At 41.6% G+C, this 18,412-nt stretch overlaps 1 protein-coding gene across 1 annotated transcript in view; it reads left to right on the forward strand.

Moving 5' to 3' along the window:
- The first annotated feature begins 8,422 nt into the window (after window positions 1-8,422).
- LOC143270579 (uncharacterized) overlaps window positions 8,423-18,412 on the forward strand; it is a 91,319-nt gene continuing 81,329 nt past the window's right edge. Inside the window, exons 1-4 of the mRNA XM_076561005.1 lie at window positions 8,423-8,543; window positions 10,762-10,832; window positions 13,857-13,881; window positions 17,407-17,529. Coding sequence (XP_076417120.1) covers window positions 8,522-8,543; window positions 10,762-10,832; window positions 13,857-13,881; window positions 17,407-17,529 — 241 coding nt within the window. The 5' untranslated portion in view covers window positions 8,423-8,521. The remainder of the gene's footprint in view (window positions 8,544-10,761; window positions 10,833-13,856; window positions 13,882-17,406; window positions 17,530-18,412) is intronic.

An 18,412-nucleotide genomic window follows, 5' to 3' on the forward strand; every position in this document is an offset into this window, starting at 1 on the left:
ACTTCATTTCACTGATTTTTTTTTTTTGGTGTGTGTGTGTGTGTGTGTGCGTGCATGTGTGCGTGTGCATGTGGCATGTGCTTCTATCTCTTCATTTCAGCCATGAGTTGACTATTTTTTTGCTGTCTATTCCTTTTGGGTATTATCTTCTCTTCCTCCTCCGCCTCCTCTTCCTCCCCCCCTTCTTCTCTTTCTCTTTCTCTTTGTCCTTCTCCTTCTTCTGTTGGTCTTTTTCATCAGGACTGTTAGCTCCCCAATAATGACACAGAAACTTATTTAGTTATGAAATCTCAGCTTATAGCTTAGGCTTTTTTCAAACTAGTTCTTATAATTTAAATTAACCAGTTTCTATTAGTCTACATCCTGCCATGTGGCTCATATCTCTTACTTCTCCATCTGCATGTCTTGTTTGTTTCCTGTCTCTCAGCACCTCTGCTCTTCCTCCCATTGTCCTCTGTGCTCCCCAAATTCTGCCTAGCTATTGGCCATTTTAGCTTATTATTAAACCATTCACAGTGACATATCTTCACACAGTGTAACCAAATATCTTGCAACATTTCCCTCTTCTTGGGAAATAAAAAAGAAAGGGTTTTTAACTCTAACATAATAAAACTATATACAGTAAGAACAATTATCAAGTAAGGATTACATTTACAATACCCAGTCCATTTGTATTTGGCAGATTCAAAGAAAATACTCCATTATTTGTCCTATCTTGGTGACTCCAAAGTTTTTGTACCTAACTTATTTTCTTTCATAGCTAAGGAAAAATATAACTAAAACTATGTAGTCTTCAACTTCATCAAAGACCTCAGAAGGATATAATATTACCTGAGTAAACAGGAAGTGCAGTATAAGCCACTTCCAAACCTGTAGAAATAACAGACATCTGGCTGCCTGGACAGTCACCCAACATGCCTCTACAATATTGGGTCATCCATTTTCTGCCTACAGTCTATCTGTCAGACTTTTCTATGAATCAGGAATTTTTGAAGGACTGTCCTATCCTGTCTTGGTTGCTTTTTTGTATGCCCTGCTTGTCCAGTTTGGGCAGTGTAGTGACAACAGTAGAGGCAGAGGCAGTTTCTTACCCAAATAGCCAGTTTTTGGCACAAAGAAAGCAAACTCCATATGGAGTTTCTTCAGTGGTCATCATCTTCTCTGAAGTAAATTGGTGCTGCCAGGAGCAGACGTGTCTCACTGTCATGAGAAGCCCTATGTTATTAAAACATTAAAATTCTGTATTCTGTAGGTCTCTGAAGTGTTGGAAGACCATCCTATCTATTTAAGATATGTCTCTGATTGACCCTGAAAATATACCTAACTTGACTGTAATTTTGATTGTAATAGAAGACTAACTACTACCCTGTATTTCTTTATTATCCTAAATAGCTTTCAAGGACAAGAACTTTACATTACATTTTTAAATGAGCTACATAGGTACAATATCTTAAATAAGAGTAGAAACATACCTTCAGTGTAACAAAAATAACTTTAAATTTATATCTATATACCAAAATCCATACCAATGTAAAATATTTGAGGTTAATAGTTATCTTTTCCCCCTATATTACAATATCCCCACTAAATTATAACAAACATCCATAACCCACTGGATTACCATAAACTACTCACTCCACCTCTTGGGAATGTGGATGTTATGCTCTCTTAACTTCTTCCTGTTGTCTGGGGACACTGACATCTTTGGGGGACCTTAAGAAAATTAGAATAATGGTCAAGTTCTGGCTAGAATAGCCTACAAGGTAAGACCATCTCAGCCAGCAGCCTTGAAGCTGTTCTGGAAACTGCAGAATTCTGAGGAAACTGCAACAGGGGCATTCTGAGAGGCTGGATCACCTGGACCATCTGTTTTCCTTGGTGTCTGGTCCCCTTGCTCTGAAAACACAAACTTTCAAAGGTAACATACATATCTAAATTATCACAAGTATGGCCTCTGTGGTGTGCACAAGTCAGTTAAAGATGATTTTTTTGTTTTATGTTGTAGAATATTATTTTAAGATGTATTACATTTGTTTGTTCTGTAGAACATTGGCTTAATGATAAAAGGATGTGTTGCATTCTTTTATGTTGTGTTTTTTTGGCTTTGTGAAGTACTCTAGACAGGCTTTGCCAGTCTAGAGTACTTGATATTCTGATGAAGGGCTGATGGCCAGTGGCAGGCCAGGAGAAAGGAAGGAAAGGGCTGGCAGAATAAATAGAAGAATAAATCTGGGAAGAAAAGAAAGAAGGAGCCAGAGAAGGCTAAGAGGACTTCAGGGGCCAGCCACCCAGCCACACAGCCAGCCATGGTGGAAGAGTAAAATTAAGATATACAAAAGTAAGAGAAATGTGAAAGCCCAGAGGCAAAAGGTAGACAGGATAATTTCAGTTAAGGAAAGCTGACTCAAACAAGCCAAGCTAAGGCCAGGAATTTATAATTAAGACTAACCCTCTGTGTGTATTTATTTGAGAGCTGCATAGCGGAACCCCCAAAAGAACAAAAACAGCCAACAACAGTTTTCTGATTGAGCAGGTAAAATATACATCACTTGTCTTGTAGTTTTTGTAGGATTATTTCTTTATGTCTGTATCCAGGATTTTTATGGGGTTTCCCCTGATCAAATATGATCCCAATTACCTTTAATGAATCCATAGCCTTTCATTTCCTTTGGAAACAAAAGCATAACTTCTTCCCCAAAGTAACATATTTTTTTAATTCAATTTAAGACATTAAAAAAAAATATATATAGACTAGTTTAATTTGGTAGTTTTTATAATCCAGTGTCTCTCAGCAGCTATCAAAACATTTTGCTCATCAGGAATCAAAACGTTTAAAGACAATACAACACTATACAGGATCCAGGCTTTCTGTATATTTCCCATCTCTACATGGATTATTCTTTTTTTTTTATTTTTTAACTTTATTTCTCTCTTTAAAGACTTTATGCTGTGGATATTGTTCTATATAAATAAAACACTGATGGCCAGTGACCAGGCAGGAAGTAGGTGGGACAAGGAGAGAGGAGAATTCTGGGAAACAGAAGGCTGAAGAGAGAGACACTGCAGCCACCGCCAGGACAAGCAGCATGTGAAGACGCCGGTAAGCCACCAGCCACGTGGCAAGGTATAGATTTATAAAAATGGGTTAATTTAAGATATAAGAACAGTTAACAAGAAGCCTGCCACGGCCATACAGTTTGTAAATAATATAAGCGTCTGAGTGATTATTTTATAATTGGATTGTGAGACTGCCGGGCTTGGGGAACCTGGAGAGAAGCCCTCCAGCAACAACTTTATTTTTAAATTATTGCTTTTTACAACTGTCTATATCCTTTTTTCCCCCTTAAGCCTTCACACATTGTTAAACGCACTGTAACCTGTCTAGAGGCTATAACAAATAGCTTGTGTTTGGACCTGTCTTTACTAAGCATCCACGTCATTCTCTGATCACATGACATACAGCTCAGCTTAGCCCATGGCACTGGCACATGGTACTAGTGGCTGGCAACTGGTTCCATCCCACAGGCAGCAGCCTGAAGCCATGTCTTTGTACACTGCCAAGAACTAGCCTGCCGGAGAGACTACAGGACTAGTTCTTTGCCCATAATTTTATTTTTTGTTTTCTCAGGCCCTATGTTTGGGTATTCATACCCCCCACATTAGATGCCATTTATAGACAGATTTTTTTTGTTGGGACCAACAGCTCCCCAATAATGACACAGGGATTTCTTATTAATTATTAAAGCTTGGCCTGTAGCTTAGGCTTGTTTCTAACTAGTTCTTATAACTTAAATGTACCTATTTGTATTAATCTATGTCATGCTATGAGTCATGTCTGTTACTTCTCCTACTGCATGTTTTGTTTATTCCCATCTCTCAGCATCTTTGTCTTTCTTTCCAACATACTCTGTGCCCCCAAAATCCTGCATAGCTATTGGCCATTTAGCTTTTTATTAAACTAATCACAGTGACATATTTTCATACAGTGTAATCAAGTATCTCACAATATTATCTTTTTCCTTCTTTTTTAGAGCTTCCAGTTTTACTATTGAGTTGCCAACATTAGATCTCTTTGTTTTTTTTGTTTGTTTGATTTATATGTGGACACTTGCATCTTAGAATGCCTTCTTTGTGTCTCATAGCTTTGAGCATGCTGTGTTTTCATTTTCATTCAATTTGAAAAATTTCTTTCTTGATTTCTGTTTTGACTCAATTTTCATCAGTAGTTAGTTATTTAGTTTCCATGTCTCCATTCACTTATTGGCATTTCTGCTGTTGTTTATATCTAGGTTTAATCCATGGTGTTCAGATAAGATACAGAATGTTATTTCCATTTTTTTTTTAATATCTATTGAGACTTACTTCATGTCCAGTTGTATGGTCAATTTTGGAGAAAGTTCCATGAGCTGCTGAGAAGAAAGTATATTCTTTTGTGTTTGGATGAAATATTTCCCAGATATCTACTAGGTACATATGGTTTATGGCATTATTTAACACTAGCATGTCTCTGTTTAGTTTTTATCTAGATGACCTGTATATTGAAGAAAGTGTATTGAAGTCACCCACTATTGCTGTGTGAGGGTCACTATGTAATTCTAGCTGGGATTAAAGGTGTGTAACACCATCACCTGGCTTAATCTGTATTTTTAATTATACATTACATTTTAAAATGAGACGCATAAGCATAATAACCAAAACAAGAGTAGAAACATACATGCAGTATTACAAAATTAACTTCAAATTTGTATCAATATATAAACACTCATACCAATATAAAATATTTAAGACTGGTAGTTGTATTTGGTTTAAAAATAGATTCAATAGCCGGGCGTTGGTGGCGCACGCCTTTAATCCCAGCACTCGGGAGGCAGAGCCAGGCGGATCTCTGTGAGTTCGAGGCCAGCCTGGGCTACCAAGTGAGCTCCAGGAAAGGCGCAAAGCTACACAGAGAAACCCTGTCTCGAAAAACCAAAAAAAAAAAAAAAAAAAAAAAAAAAAAAAAAAAAAAATTGATTCAATAATCTATCATTTTATTCTATTATTTTTATATCCTCCCTTTTTCTTTTCAGAATGGAATCTTGAATCTAATCTCTTTTGGTCAGCTTTTTTTTCTGATCATTACCAATAACAACTTGTAATCAACCCCCCTAAAATTATAACAAACACCCATAGCCAATATTTTGGGAATGTGGATGTTGTTTTCTGTAGACTGCTTCCTGTTTTCTTGGGGCACTATTAATCTTTGAGGGAACTTTGAGAAAATCAGGATAATTGTTAAGTCTTGGCTAGAGTAGTCTGTGAGGCTGGATCATCTTAGTCAGCAGCTTTGAAGCTGTTTTGCATGCTAGATCACCTTGGTCCATCCATTTTTATTGGTGTCTGTTCCCCTTGTTCTGAAAATATATAGACTTTTAATGGTAACATCCATATCTGTATCAATATAAATATAGATTGTGCATTGTACACAAGTCAACCAAAAGAGGACACCAGATCTCATTACAGATGGTTGTGAGCCACCATGTGGTTGCTGGGAATTGAACTCAGGACCTTTGGAAGAGCAAGCAGTGCTCTTAACCTCTGAGCCACCTCTCCAGCCCGATATTTCCTATCTTTATGTGACTTGTTATATTTTTTAAATTACTCTATTCCTTTTTAAAGGACTTTCTCTACACTTTATCTTTTCTATCCCAAGGGTATGCATATTTTAAAACATGCTGTTATCCATTTAGAAGTCTTCATCTGAATCTGTCTTTACTGTGTATCTGTAACCTTTTCTGTCTGCAAAAACCCTAAACCTGCCATGCAGTATGCTGCTGGGAGATACTTCTCTCTACTGTGCCCCGTGTGATGGGAACCCACCGTGTGGCTTAGCTCATGGTGTGGTGGCCATTGCCAGGAGCTTTGTCACTGTACTGCAGCAGGTATGAGAGACACAAGACTAGGAAGTCATGTCTGGCTCCATTTCTGTGTGTTTAGAACCTTTTTTAAAGCTCGCTCAGGCTTTATGTGGAGGAACATGGCCCTGGAAGTTGGGTGCCATTTATAGGCAGAGTTTTCCTCTCCTGACCCCCGATCCCAGATAATCAACATGGAGACTTAAGATTACTTATAAATGTCAGCCAATAGCTCAGGCTTATTACTAACTAGCTCTTACATTTTAAGTTAACCCATGTACCTCAATTATGCTCTGCATGTGGCGGTACTTTTATTAGCATGTTACCTACATCTCCTGCTCCCTCTGCATTGGGCTGGCAACTCCTCTGACTCCACCCTTTCTCTTCCCAGCATTCTCAGTTTGGCTCTCCTACCTAAGCTTATCCTGTTCAGCTATTGGCCAGTCATCTTCTTTATTAAACCAATCACAGTGACAAATCTTCATAGTGTACAGAATGGTTACTCGACAGCAGGACTATCTCTGCAGACTGAAGGAAATACCAAAGACCTGATGTGTTATGGATTATTAGCTTGGGATGTGTTACATTTGTTTATGCTGTGCAATATTTATTTAATGATGCAAAGATGTGTTGCATTCTTTTATGCTGTATTTGTTTAACTCTGTGAAGCTATGTTACTTTGTCTCCCTAAAACACCTTATTGGTATAATAAAGAGCTGAATGTCCAACAGCTAGGCAGGAGAAAGGATAGGCAGGGCTGGAAGGCAGAGAGAATGAATTTGAGAAGAAATCAAGGAGCAAGAAAAGGAGAGGAGAACTCCAGGGGCCAGCCACTCAGCTACACAGTAAGCTGTGGAGTAAGAAGTAAAGAAAGGTATATAGAAACAGAGAAAGATAAAAGCTCAGTGGCAAAGGTAGATGGCATAATTTAAGTTAAAAAAGCTGGTTAGAAACAAGCCAAGCTAAGGCCGCGCATTCATAAGAAAGAATATGCCTCTATGTGATTTATTTAGGAGCTGGATGGTGGGCCCCCAAAAAGCAAGAGTAAAAAACAAAAGAAACTACAGAGATCTTTTCTGAAAAAATAAAAAAGAAAGCATAGCAATATAGAGAAGATAGGACTTTGGTGAGAAAGGCATGAACAGGTATAGTGCGTTCTCGATGCTCCTGTAGTCATTACCCCTATCTTAGCCAGAGTTAATAAAGGCTGTACAGATGATCAATGAGGATGCCACCTAGAAAACGATGTGTATAGGCACTGTTGTAGATGTAACAGTCTTATTAAATAAGAAACACAGAGCCAAATGCAGAGTCAAAAGCCCAAGAGGTCAGAGCAGTAGCTAAGAGCTGAGACTTAAAACCACCTTCTTAACCTTCTTGCCGCTGCCATCCTTCCCCTCAGAAAGAGGCCTACTTCCTGTGTGTCTGTCTTTTTATTGACTTTCTGTTCTGCCTTCTTATTGGTTGTAAACCCAACCACATGACCCCCTCGTCACTGCCAGTCTATACAGACCTCTAGGTCTCTATGGTTGGTATTGAGATTAAAGGCGTGTGTCTCCATGCTTCTTGTATTCCTGAACACACAGAGATCTGCCTGTCATGTGATCAGGATTAAAGGTGTGTGCCACCACCACCCAGCTTCTGCTATGGCTTGCTATTAGCTCTGACCCCCAGGCAACTTTATTTAAACATAAAATAAAATCACACTTCAGTACAAATAAAATATCACCATAGCTCCTGTAGTCATTACCCCTATCTTAGCCAGAATTAATAAAGGCTGTACACATGGTCAATGAGGATGTCACCTAGAAAATGACGTGTACAGGCACTGTTTATTATATTACCAATGCACCTGGCTACTGTTCTTGTCAATTCGTGATGAGGACATATCCAGGCCTGGCTAGTGGAAGGGAAGTTCCTACTCATCCCAACCATCATGTGACAACTTGGCTCTGAGTGACTTTGAATCTGAGCATCTCTAGAAAATATGGAAGCCTTGTTCACCTCTCAGTGTGGTCCTCTAACCAGAGAATCACTAACTGATAGGCACTAGGCAAGTTGAAAATATTGGAGGAAGATCATATATTTCTGCTAAGCTAGGGCCCTTCTATAGTTTCTCATGTAAACAGTGAAGGTAAACAGTGAAAATAAATACATTCTCTACTGTTAGTTACATGAGTAACCAACACAAACCTCATGCTACCTGAGTTCACTCATGTTGCTCACTCTTCTGCCATTTAATAGACACCACAGAGAAATTCTGTAGTGCATCCATTTCCTTGAGGGCAAGTTGTGTGTGTGTTTGTGTGTGTGTGTGTGTGTGTGTGTGTGTGTGTGTGTGTGTGTGTAGGGAAAACATTTACTTTGTAGTTGGCCATCATGAAGTAAAGTACAGTGGCATTTAAAATAACCCAGGCTGTAGTCTTGGACTTATATGAGCTGACTTGCCTAGATAGCAGCTGTTGGGTGTCACAGTATGATGAGTTCACAATGAACGTTCTATGACATGCTGCTGACATGTACTTAGATATGTTCGCACCGCAGTGCAGAGTGCCAGTATATATTGCGACTTGCCTCCAATATACACGCTTATAGATACAGTGATATTGTTTTGGAATTAGAGTATAATGGGGAACTGCTGTTATCGAGGTATGACATTACTAGCCATTGAATACTTCAATTAGACTGGTTAATGTTTCTCAAAATATCTTTAAATATTTATAACTTCTGTGTTGTTAGAATTATGTTTTATTATATATTATGTATATTCTATTCTCTATGAAATACTTTGAAATACAGTCCAGAAGAGGCTAGCTCTCCAGAACTGCTCCAGGGTTGTGAATAGAAGACCTCTTTCAGAGCTATAGCTGTCTTCATGAATTGTTCAAAACCTAAATATAGAGATGTTCATATTTGTGAAGAGCTGTTAATTAAGATTGTATGTTTTCAATGATCTTATAATACTAGACATTTTAATATGTAATGTTAATCCATCAAGAATTCTGGGGTTCATTTCATTAAACAGGTATACACTGACCATGGTAAAGTAGCTAGAATATTCTAGAGAACAATGCTGGCTATTTTTAGGCATGGACATTTGATTGATTGTATACTTAGGTCAACATAGGAATCATTTAAAAATCTATACCTCTTTTCAATAGAGATTGGTAAATTTGAAATGTAGGTCTTTAGGACTATCAGTCATATGCCATTGAACAACAGTGACCTGGGAATTTAAAATTCAGGACTTTGGATAGCAGGATATTTTACAATATCTAACCTTCCCAAGTGTTGACACTGCTTGGGTTATATTCATTAAATGACTCAGCAACAGCATAGACACATGTTCTTCTTTATTGACTATGTGAATTCCCAGGGTGGAATAACACAACAGAGAGAGAGAGAGAAAGAGAGAGAGAGAGAGAGAGAGAGAGAGAGAGAGAGAGAGAGAGAGAGAAGGGGAGGGGAGGGGAAGGGAGGGGAGGGGAGGGAGGGGAAGGGAGGGAGGGAGAGAGAGAGAGGAGAGAGAGAGAGAGAGGGAGAGGGAGAGGGAGGGAGAGAGAGAGAGAGAATATGCTTAAGTAGAAGAGCCAAGATGTGAACCCAGACATATTGCCCACTATCCTGAGTCTCTAAACACATGTCAGGATATCTGCAAGTCTGTAGAAGTCCTAGGTACTATCTACTTTATGACATAGCCCAGGACAGGTATTGTTACATCAGTGTCACATTTCATCCTAGTCATTATAAGGAAGTACCAGTACTTCTCATCAGTTCACAGATACTTAGGGTTGGGACACTCACCTTCACCCCTGGCCTAAAGACAATTACAAATGGGGAGATCTTTGATTGGTGTCTAATGGCAATACAAATGTGGCCCTTAGAAGTACAGAGACCTTGTGAGCTATACACCCTGAAAGAGTGACACATAAGTACCCAGAATATCTACCCAGTTTTTAGAGTATGCATCACCCTTGAAGCAACTCTCATGTAGAACTGTGTTAAAGGACTTGAATGATCAACAGGATCCAGACAATCATTCTTCCCCATCACTGCTGGTTTTAAATTGGATGCCACAAAACACATGAATACAAAGGTTCATAGAATAGTAAGAAAAGACTAGAAGGAGAAACAAGACACAATATGCTTATTATTGCTTTCCACTCTTCAGTAAATTATTGTTGTATGTCAAAGGATGAAGGATCAATACAGTTACACCATATGCCTCATACTAAATTCACTTCCCCAGTAAAATGTATATGTTATCAAGGCTAAAATTCTATGTTCTTTGTGGTGAATGCAGAATCAGAATGTATCAATTGATGGAGGTTGAAATATGTTTGTGAGATATGCTGAAGGGATTGTTAGTTCTTCTGGGCTTCAAAATGATCTCAGGAATTGATGGTGATATGTTGTTTAATTGTGAGATTTATTTTAATGGAGAGAGTGAGATGGCTCAGTAAGTATCAGTGCTTGTCACCAGACCTGATGTTTTGATTCTGTCCCCAGAATGCACCTAATGGAAGGAGAGACTTGGCCACCAAAGGTTGTCTTCTGATGTGCTCCCTCCCACACTGAATAAATGTATAAAAGCTTTTTAAAACATGCATTCAGTAGTTACATATTGAAACACAGACTCTCACATTGCTTTAGATTCCTATTCTCTAGAAAGCAGGAAAAAAAAACCCTGTTTATTATTATTTTTTTAATCTTTGCCTACATTTGCCATTAGGAAAAACAGTCCAGTAGTCGCTTAACTAAGTCTAATCACATGTACTGATGCCATGCACTTTTATCCATGTCAAGTAAAGGTGCTTGGGTGGGTAAATGGTACCATGAACTGACGGTTATTTTTCTGTCCCTCTAGTTACACCTGAACATCAAGTTGCAACACCATCTTCAACTGATGTACAGAAGTCCCCCAATTCTTTGACAAAGGTAAACAGTTTCTTTATGAAAGTGTGAAAAGCTGCTTTAATGATTCTTCCCTTAGGTTTTGGTGGCTCTCACACTTGAAAAATAAAGTTGGTTAGGTTATCATGGGTGTTAAATAGTATATTTAGGAAGAAGGGGAAACAGAATTAGACCAGATTAGTGATTGCATAGAACATCCACACATGCTTATGTCAGGTATTGATTTTGAGTCAAGGGGACAGGATGTCTTTGGGAGCATGGTGTTCCGCTTTTGACAAAAGTATATAAATTTCACTTGGAAGTTGATAGGCATATCATCCATGTAGACTTGAATGTTCACGTAAGGGTCCCCTGCTTTTATGACTTCTAGAGCCTCTGGTTTAGGTTAAATTTGATTGTTCCCCAAAGATCAATGTAGTGGAAGCTTCATATGCCCCAGTATAGGGTGTCCAGTTGCTCAGAACTCTAAGTCATGGGATGCACGTACATTATTAGAGTACCTCATAAAAGGGCATAGTAGTAATATAGTCATCATAATAATCAGTAGAATACAGGAAACTTAGATATTTTTGTACCACTCTAGAAATCACAACAGAGATGGGGCTATTTTTTTCTCAACACAGAAACACCAACTCATCCTAAGCCTATGAGGTCTTAAATAAGGGCGATTACAATTCTGAATACCTTAAATATCCTAAAACTATGGCATGTAGGACTGGGTCTCATACAACCCAGACTTGCCTCACACTGCTGGTCTCCTGCGTTTCTACCACCCAAGTGCGGGAGCTACAGGTGTAGACCAGTATGCCTGACTCAAACACATGGGCGTGCACGTTATCCTCGGGGACCACGAAACCCTCGGCCTCGATTGGGGTGCGTGCGTGCGTGCGTGTGTGTGTGTGTGTGTGTGTGTGTGTGTGTGTGTATGCGCGCGCTCGCGTGTGTAAGGGGGTCCTACCCAACTCATGGACACACCCTTCCCTAAGATCCTGGCCTCGAGAGGAGGCCGGACAGGGCCTGTTTGGGGCCCTCCTTGAAGAGAGGGGGACATTTTCCAGTCAGAATTCACGTCCTCTTCCAACACCCCCGCCCCCGGCCAGCCCCGGGGCCATCTGGGGTCAACAAAACGGTATTTCCCCTTCTGGAAGCCCCTGCCAACACCATGTGCAGACCAGAGTCCTCAAGTTAACCTCGCCCCCGCTCAGCTGCCGCCAGGAGAGGAGAGGCACCACGCAGCCAGCCACGCTTCCAGCTTGTGAAAAACCGCGGGAAGCCTGGGCGCGGGCGGGCGGGCGGGCGGGCGCGGCCCTCCCGGGGCACCCGAGATACGGTCTGCGCAAGCGCAGAGGGCGGCCGTGCAGGGAGGCGCCGGAGAGTCACCGGGCCGCAGGGGTGTCTCTGCCCGGGAAAGTCAAAGGCAGGCGGAGCCCGGGGCGTTTGCTCGCGAGGCGCGCAGCCGGACGCGGGCAGCGGAGAGAAACCTGTTGTGGCGATGGGGAGACCCCAGCCCTGCCACGTCAGCCCCTGCTGTGTCAGAAAACCCCGGCCTCGCTCTCCTCACGCCCTGCCCGGTTCCTGGACGCAAAGGTCTTTTTTCTAAGATGCCGCCGCTGGCATCCTGGACTGTGGGCCCGGAAGAGAGAGGGACTCCCGAGGCATCAGAACAAGGCGTGGCCTTGCGAATCGGACGCCCTGGACCAGGCAGGGAATATGCAGTCTCCGGGAGACCCGTGGGAAGCTGAGGCCGCCTTTGAACTAGCGCCCTCGAAAGCAAACCCCGGCGGCGGGCGCGGGAGAACCAGGCGGCGGTGGCGGCGGCGGCGGCAGTTTTTGGGGAGAGCAAAAGAGCACGTGGTGTTGGCTTTTATGTGGCGGCACGATGTTATTCATTAAGCGGCACTGTTACCGAGCGAGAAAAGGTTCGAGGCACCACGAAACCCACTCTCAGAGTTTATTAGGGAAGGAGGGACAGAAGAGAATGTGCTTGGACCTATGGAAGATCTGTGGGGACGGGGGGAGGAGAAGAAGGGGACAGGACGCTGTGACTAGCTTTCGTTTTTTTTTTTTTTTTTTTTTTTTTTTTTTGGTTTTTCGAGACAGGGTTTCTCTGTGTAGCTTTGTACCTTTCCTGGAACTCACTTGGTAGTCCATGCTGGCCTTGAACTCACAGAGATCCGCCTGCCTCTGCCTCCCGAGTGCTGGGATTAAAGGTGTGCACCACCACCACCACCACCACCACCACCACCACCACCACCACCCGGCCCCTGTGACTAGCTTTTTATGGATTCCCCTGCCCGAGGGCATATGTAGCTATGCCACGTATGCGCATAGATTGCCTAATGCAGCGCATGGATTACATAGGCCATAAAGCCTTGGAATGACTAATCATTTTGGCAGTACATGCTCGGTCATGTAGGGGGGGGGAGTGGCCACTGACCAGGAATTCCAACCCATGGGCCACAGAGGGACTCTACAAAGGAAGCCGGTGGTATGACAACCTGAGCTCTGAGCTTCAAGCCTCCTGTCTGGAAAAACTGGGAGTTCTTGGCTCTGTGACTTTTGGCAAACGTATCCTTTCTGTGTCTACATTGCCTTCCTCAATAAAGTAGCAATAACAATATTTACTTAATTGCCTTAAAATATTAAAAGATATTAATCTGTCCTGGCACATAATAAGTGCTCAATAAAGGTTAATTCTTGTTTCAAACAAACAAACAAACAAACAAACAAATCATAGTAACCAGATATAGAGTTGCTCTGTCATGTCGTGATATACCTTAGCTGACCATCAGTGGAGGCGAAACACATAGGGATACCTGATGTGGCCTCTAGTCAGCAAAAGTGAAAAACAGACTAGTGTTTGTCACAAAGAAGACGTCCTGAGATATTCTGTCAGTATCATACGACATACTAATCCAGAATCTTCCACCCAAGGGTTTGGCAATCCTTGGTGTAATAATGCCCAGCAAACACGTGAGCCAAAGTGTTGTACAAACAGAACTCACCATAATCTGAGTCTCAAAGTGTTTTCTTTACTGTGTTTTGCAGGTGGACCCAGGAAAAGACAGATGTGGTATGTATTCCAGAGTCACTGAAGACATGTTTTAGATGTGAATTGTATGAATACTGGTTGTCTTTTGTCTAGTGTACCACAGTAAGCAAAACACATTCATCAATTGACAGTTGGGAGTTTGATTTAGAAAAAAAAGTGATACCTCAAGTAAGAAATCATAGTCATGTGTCTACAGTTGCTACGTCTAGCTGTGACCTCCTTAGTTTGGGATTTTGTGCACCAGGCTATGTTTAAACTTATTTTATCTAGACAGATGTCCATGTCATTGAACCCAATTTTCAGGAAAACTGTTGTGAAAAAGAAATTAAGGACCTGAGCCCCCATGCCAGCTGGCCATAAGACAACTGTGGAGGGTCTAGCACAGGCTCCATTCTTATTCTGGGAGACTTTTTTTAAAAAACTGTATTTTGTTTACTCCATCTATGTTGATTGAGTAAACAAAATACAATTTTTTTAGGAGTGGGGGATGAGAACATAGGGAAATGGGAGGGTCAAGCTGGAACAGGGACAGAGTGGGAGGGCAGGGAGGAAGATACCATGATAGATGAGGACATCATGGAAACAGGAAGAGGCAGGGTGCTGGGGAGACTCTCAGGAGTCCACAAGGTTGACCCCACCTTGTTCTGCTGGCAGTGGTCCAGAGGGTGCCTGGACCGGTCTACTCTAGTGACCAGCCTAGCAAATAACCTAGCTGTCATCATAGAGCCTCTGTCCAGTGGCTGATGGAGGCAGATACAGAGATCCACGGCCAGGCACCAGGCTGAGCTCCGGGAATCCAATTGATGAGAGAGAGGAGAGATACTGCAGGCGAGGGACATTGTGATCATGATGAGAGGACGTGCAGAGATAATGGACCACAGTAGTGGGAACACATGAACTGTGGATTGGTGGCTGTGGAGCTCCCATGGGACTGGACTAGGCCCTCTGGACATGGAAGACAGTTGTTTGGCTCAAACTGTTTGGGGGGCACCCAGGCAGTGGGATCGGGATCTGTCCCTGGTACATGGGCAGGCTTCTGGGAATCCGGTGCCTGTGGTGTGACACCTTGCACAGCCTTGGTGCAGTGGGAAGGGGCTTGGACCTGCCTAGGCTCAGTGAGCTGGGCTCTGCTGACTCCCCATGGGAGACCTTGATTTGGGGGATGCGGGGTGGCTTGGGAAAGAGGGTTGGGGATGGGAGGAGGGAGGAGGGGGGTCTGTGGATAGCATGTGGAGTGAGTAGAAAATTTCTTAATAAAGAAAAATAAAATTAAAAAAAATGTAACTGGAAATGAGCCAGCTGGTTTATATTAAAATTGTAAATTCCTTGAGAAAAAAATAGTATTCATGATTTACCTATAACAATGTGTCTAAAGCTCACCACAGCCATATGTAGTGAGTTGATATGTGTTTTCCTAAGCAGATGAATACACCAATGCCCAGAATAAGTGACGAGGATCTTCACATATGCAGTGCAACGACTGCATTTAATACCCTGCCTGAACACATTTAGCAAGTGTGGAAGAAAACAGTCCATGTTGTGGTGTAGTTCACAGATTCTTTGCTTACCACTACATTGAGATAGGATGGATGTGTGCTAGACTTCGTGGGCTCCTTCCAGTAAAACCTGAAAAACTTTAAGGTGTTTAACAATATTAGTATGGACACAAAAAGCAACACAATTTAGGCACGGTGTCCACTAAGAACTCTAGTCTCCACCTGGATGTTGATCTGTGATGTCGGACTTTTTGGACAACATAGTGTTTTGTTTTTGAGACAGGATCTCACTATGTATCCATGGCTCTCCTGGAACTAGCTACATATATACCCTTCTGACTTGGATATCACACAGTTCTGCCTGCCTGTGACTACAGAGAACTGTTACACAAGGAGTTCACTACCACACTCAGTGAGATTATATATTTAAAAATGGGGTGCACTCTATTATGCTCCAGGAGTTTTCTTCTCAGTGGTGATTGGTCCTCATGTTTTCAGTGTGACCACTCATATATGTGTGTACACACACACACACACACACACACACACACACACACACACATATATATATATTCAGCAATGAAGAGTATATGGCTCAGTAACATCATTTCAAAAGTATTTTATGCACAGTGTGTTTACATTTTCAGTACTTTGTTATATGGTAGTTTGTATTAAGAAAAGCTAGTATGCTAATATGGGCTGGAGCTCCTGGCCCAGTTGCCTCAGTGCATGATTAGCATAACCACGCGCAGTTTGCTAATTAAACCCAGAGTTTGACTCCTAATTCTGCTCAAAATGTGCCCAGGATGTCTCAATCTTATTAGTCCTTGTCCTTGAGAAGTGGAAGAAAGAGAGACATAAGTTCATTCTTTGCTGTAGAAATTTCAGGCTAGACTAGAACACAGATCTGTTCTGGAAAAATTAAACGGCAATATAGAGAAGATAGGACTTTGGTGAGAAAGGCATGAACAGGTATAGTGCGTTCTCGATGCTCCTGTAGTCATTACCCCTATCTTAGCCAGAATTAATAAAGACTGTACAGATGGTCAATGAGGATGTCACCTAGAAAATGACGTGTACAGGCACTGTTTATTATATTACCAATGCACCTGGCTACTGTTCTTGTCAGTTCGTGATGAGGACATATCCAGGCCTGGCTAGTGGAAGGGAAGTTCCTACTCATCCCAACCATCATGTGACAACTTGGCTCTGAGTGACTTTGAATCTGAGCATCTCTAGAAAATATGGAAGCTTTGCTTACCTCTCAATGTGGTCCACTATCTAGAGAATCACTAACTGATAGGCACTAGGCAGGTTGAAAATATTGGAGGAAGATCATATATTTCTGCTAAGCTAGGGCCCTTCTATAGTTTCTCATGTAAACAGTGAAGGTAAACAGTGAAAATAAATACATTCTCTACCGTTGGTTGCATGAGTAACCAACACAACCTCATGCTACCTGGATTCACTCAAATGTAGCTGACTGTTCTGACAATAACAAATACCACAGAGTAATTTGGTAGTATATGTACATTTATTTGAGGTCAAGCTGTGTGTGTGTGTGTGTGTGTGTGTGTGTGTGTGTGTGTGTGTGTGTACATGCATGTATGCATGCATATGTGTGTATGTGGATGGATATATATATATATATATATATATATGTATGTATGTATGTTTATTCATATGTTTTGCACTGAGAAGTTTCACAGTATAGTAAACACTACTCAGAAAGGAGGGAGTTTATAAAGTTTACCATATTTATGGGACTCCAAGAGAGACATGGACACTGTTTATCAGGTAAAAGCAAACTTAATACAGTCATGTTGCTCTTCTTTTAACAACACCACATTGACATGAATTTAGACTTGCCTACACCACCAATGCAGTGCATGCTGGAGTGTGCAGTGCACTCACTGATCCTCCTGAAACACCACTGTGACGCTGATGATGGTGCCTGGAGAATGGGCATGCCATGGAGTGTACTAAAACAGACTGGTTTCCTCTATTTTCTGCCATGAAACTGACATAACTGTCTCTACTGTTAATGCAGTCCCAGAATACAATCTATTGGAAAAGAACCATCAACAGCAGCACATGGTTGCTTCTGAGAAGGCTGAAATACCGCAAGTCCAGGCAGACACTTCTGGCCATGTACCATCTACTGAAAGAGAAGGTACTGTTGAAATGCATTAATCTCATTGGGTGACATATGGTAGTTGTGGATCATCATTGTATGATAGGAGGGAAAGGTGATGATATTACCATAGTTTCCTGTGTAGATAATGTTGACTTGCATAGTTCCTCAGCTGAAATTCAACCACACGATTTAAGAATGTAATGTAAATTCACCTTTTGCAAACATTGAGTAACAAGAAACAGAAGAAAGGTGAACTCAATCTTGTCTCTGTCACTGTCCCTTCACCTGGTGTAGGCAGGAACAGGTGAGGCAACCTCTCTGTTACTTTCTCCCACATACCGGTGATGTAGATGAACTGAATGTAAACAAGCTCAAGATTGACATGGTCATTGTCAAAATTGTCAAGAGTGAGCACAAAATTTGAAACAGATAACAGCATTTCTAGTCTGACCAAAGGGGAGTGGGTCTCTGGAGTAGTGTGTCACACCCTATGCTTATGGGAAAGAACAGAGGCAAGGTCATGAAAGGAGGTTTCTGTGTTCTTCCTTTTCAAAGGCATCATGGTAGCCTTGTCAGGGGTAATATTCTTGGGTTCATCTCTGTCATTTGAAGGCAGTCTTTCAACACTTAGCACTTATCCCCATTTGCCACTACCAAGTGTCCAAGCCCGTCATTGTACTTAGTAGCTCTCCATGGAATTTGTGCATAAGGTTCTTTCCCAGTTTGTGTGATAAAATACTATGACCCAAACATGCCAAAGAAGGAGTGCTTGTTTTCCCATGATACTATGAGTATGGTGTGCATATTTGCTGAGCAACCATAGATACAGGAGCCTGAGGCAGAGGTCCAGTGCAACAGAAATAGAGAAAAGGAGTGTTTCTTTATGCTCAGCTCACCTTCTCCTTCTACAGTCATGGAT

The sequence above is a fragment of the Peromyscus maniculatus genome, chromosome 23, assembly GCF_049852395.1.
Source record: "Peromyscus maniculatus bairdii isolate BWxNUB_F1_BW_parent chromosome 23, HU_Pman_BW_mat_3.1, whole genome shotgun sequence".
NCBI classification, from domain to species: domain Eukaryota; kingdom Metazoa; phylum Chordata; class Mammalia; order Rodentia; family Cricetidae; genus Peromyscus; species Peromyscus maniculatus.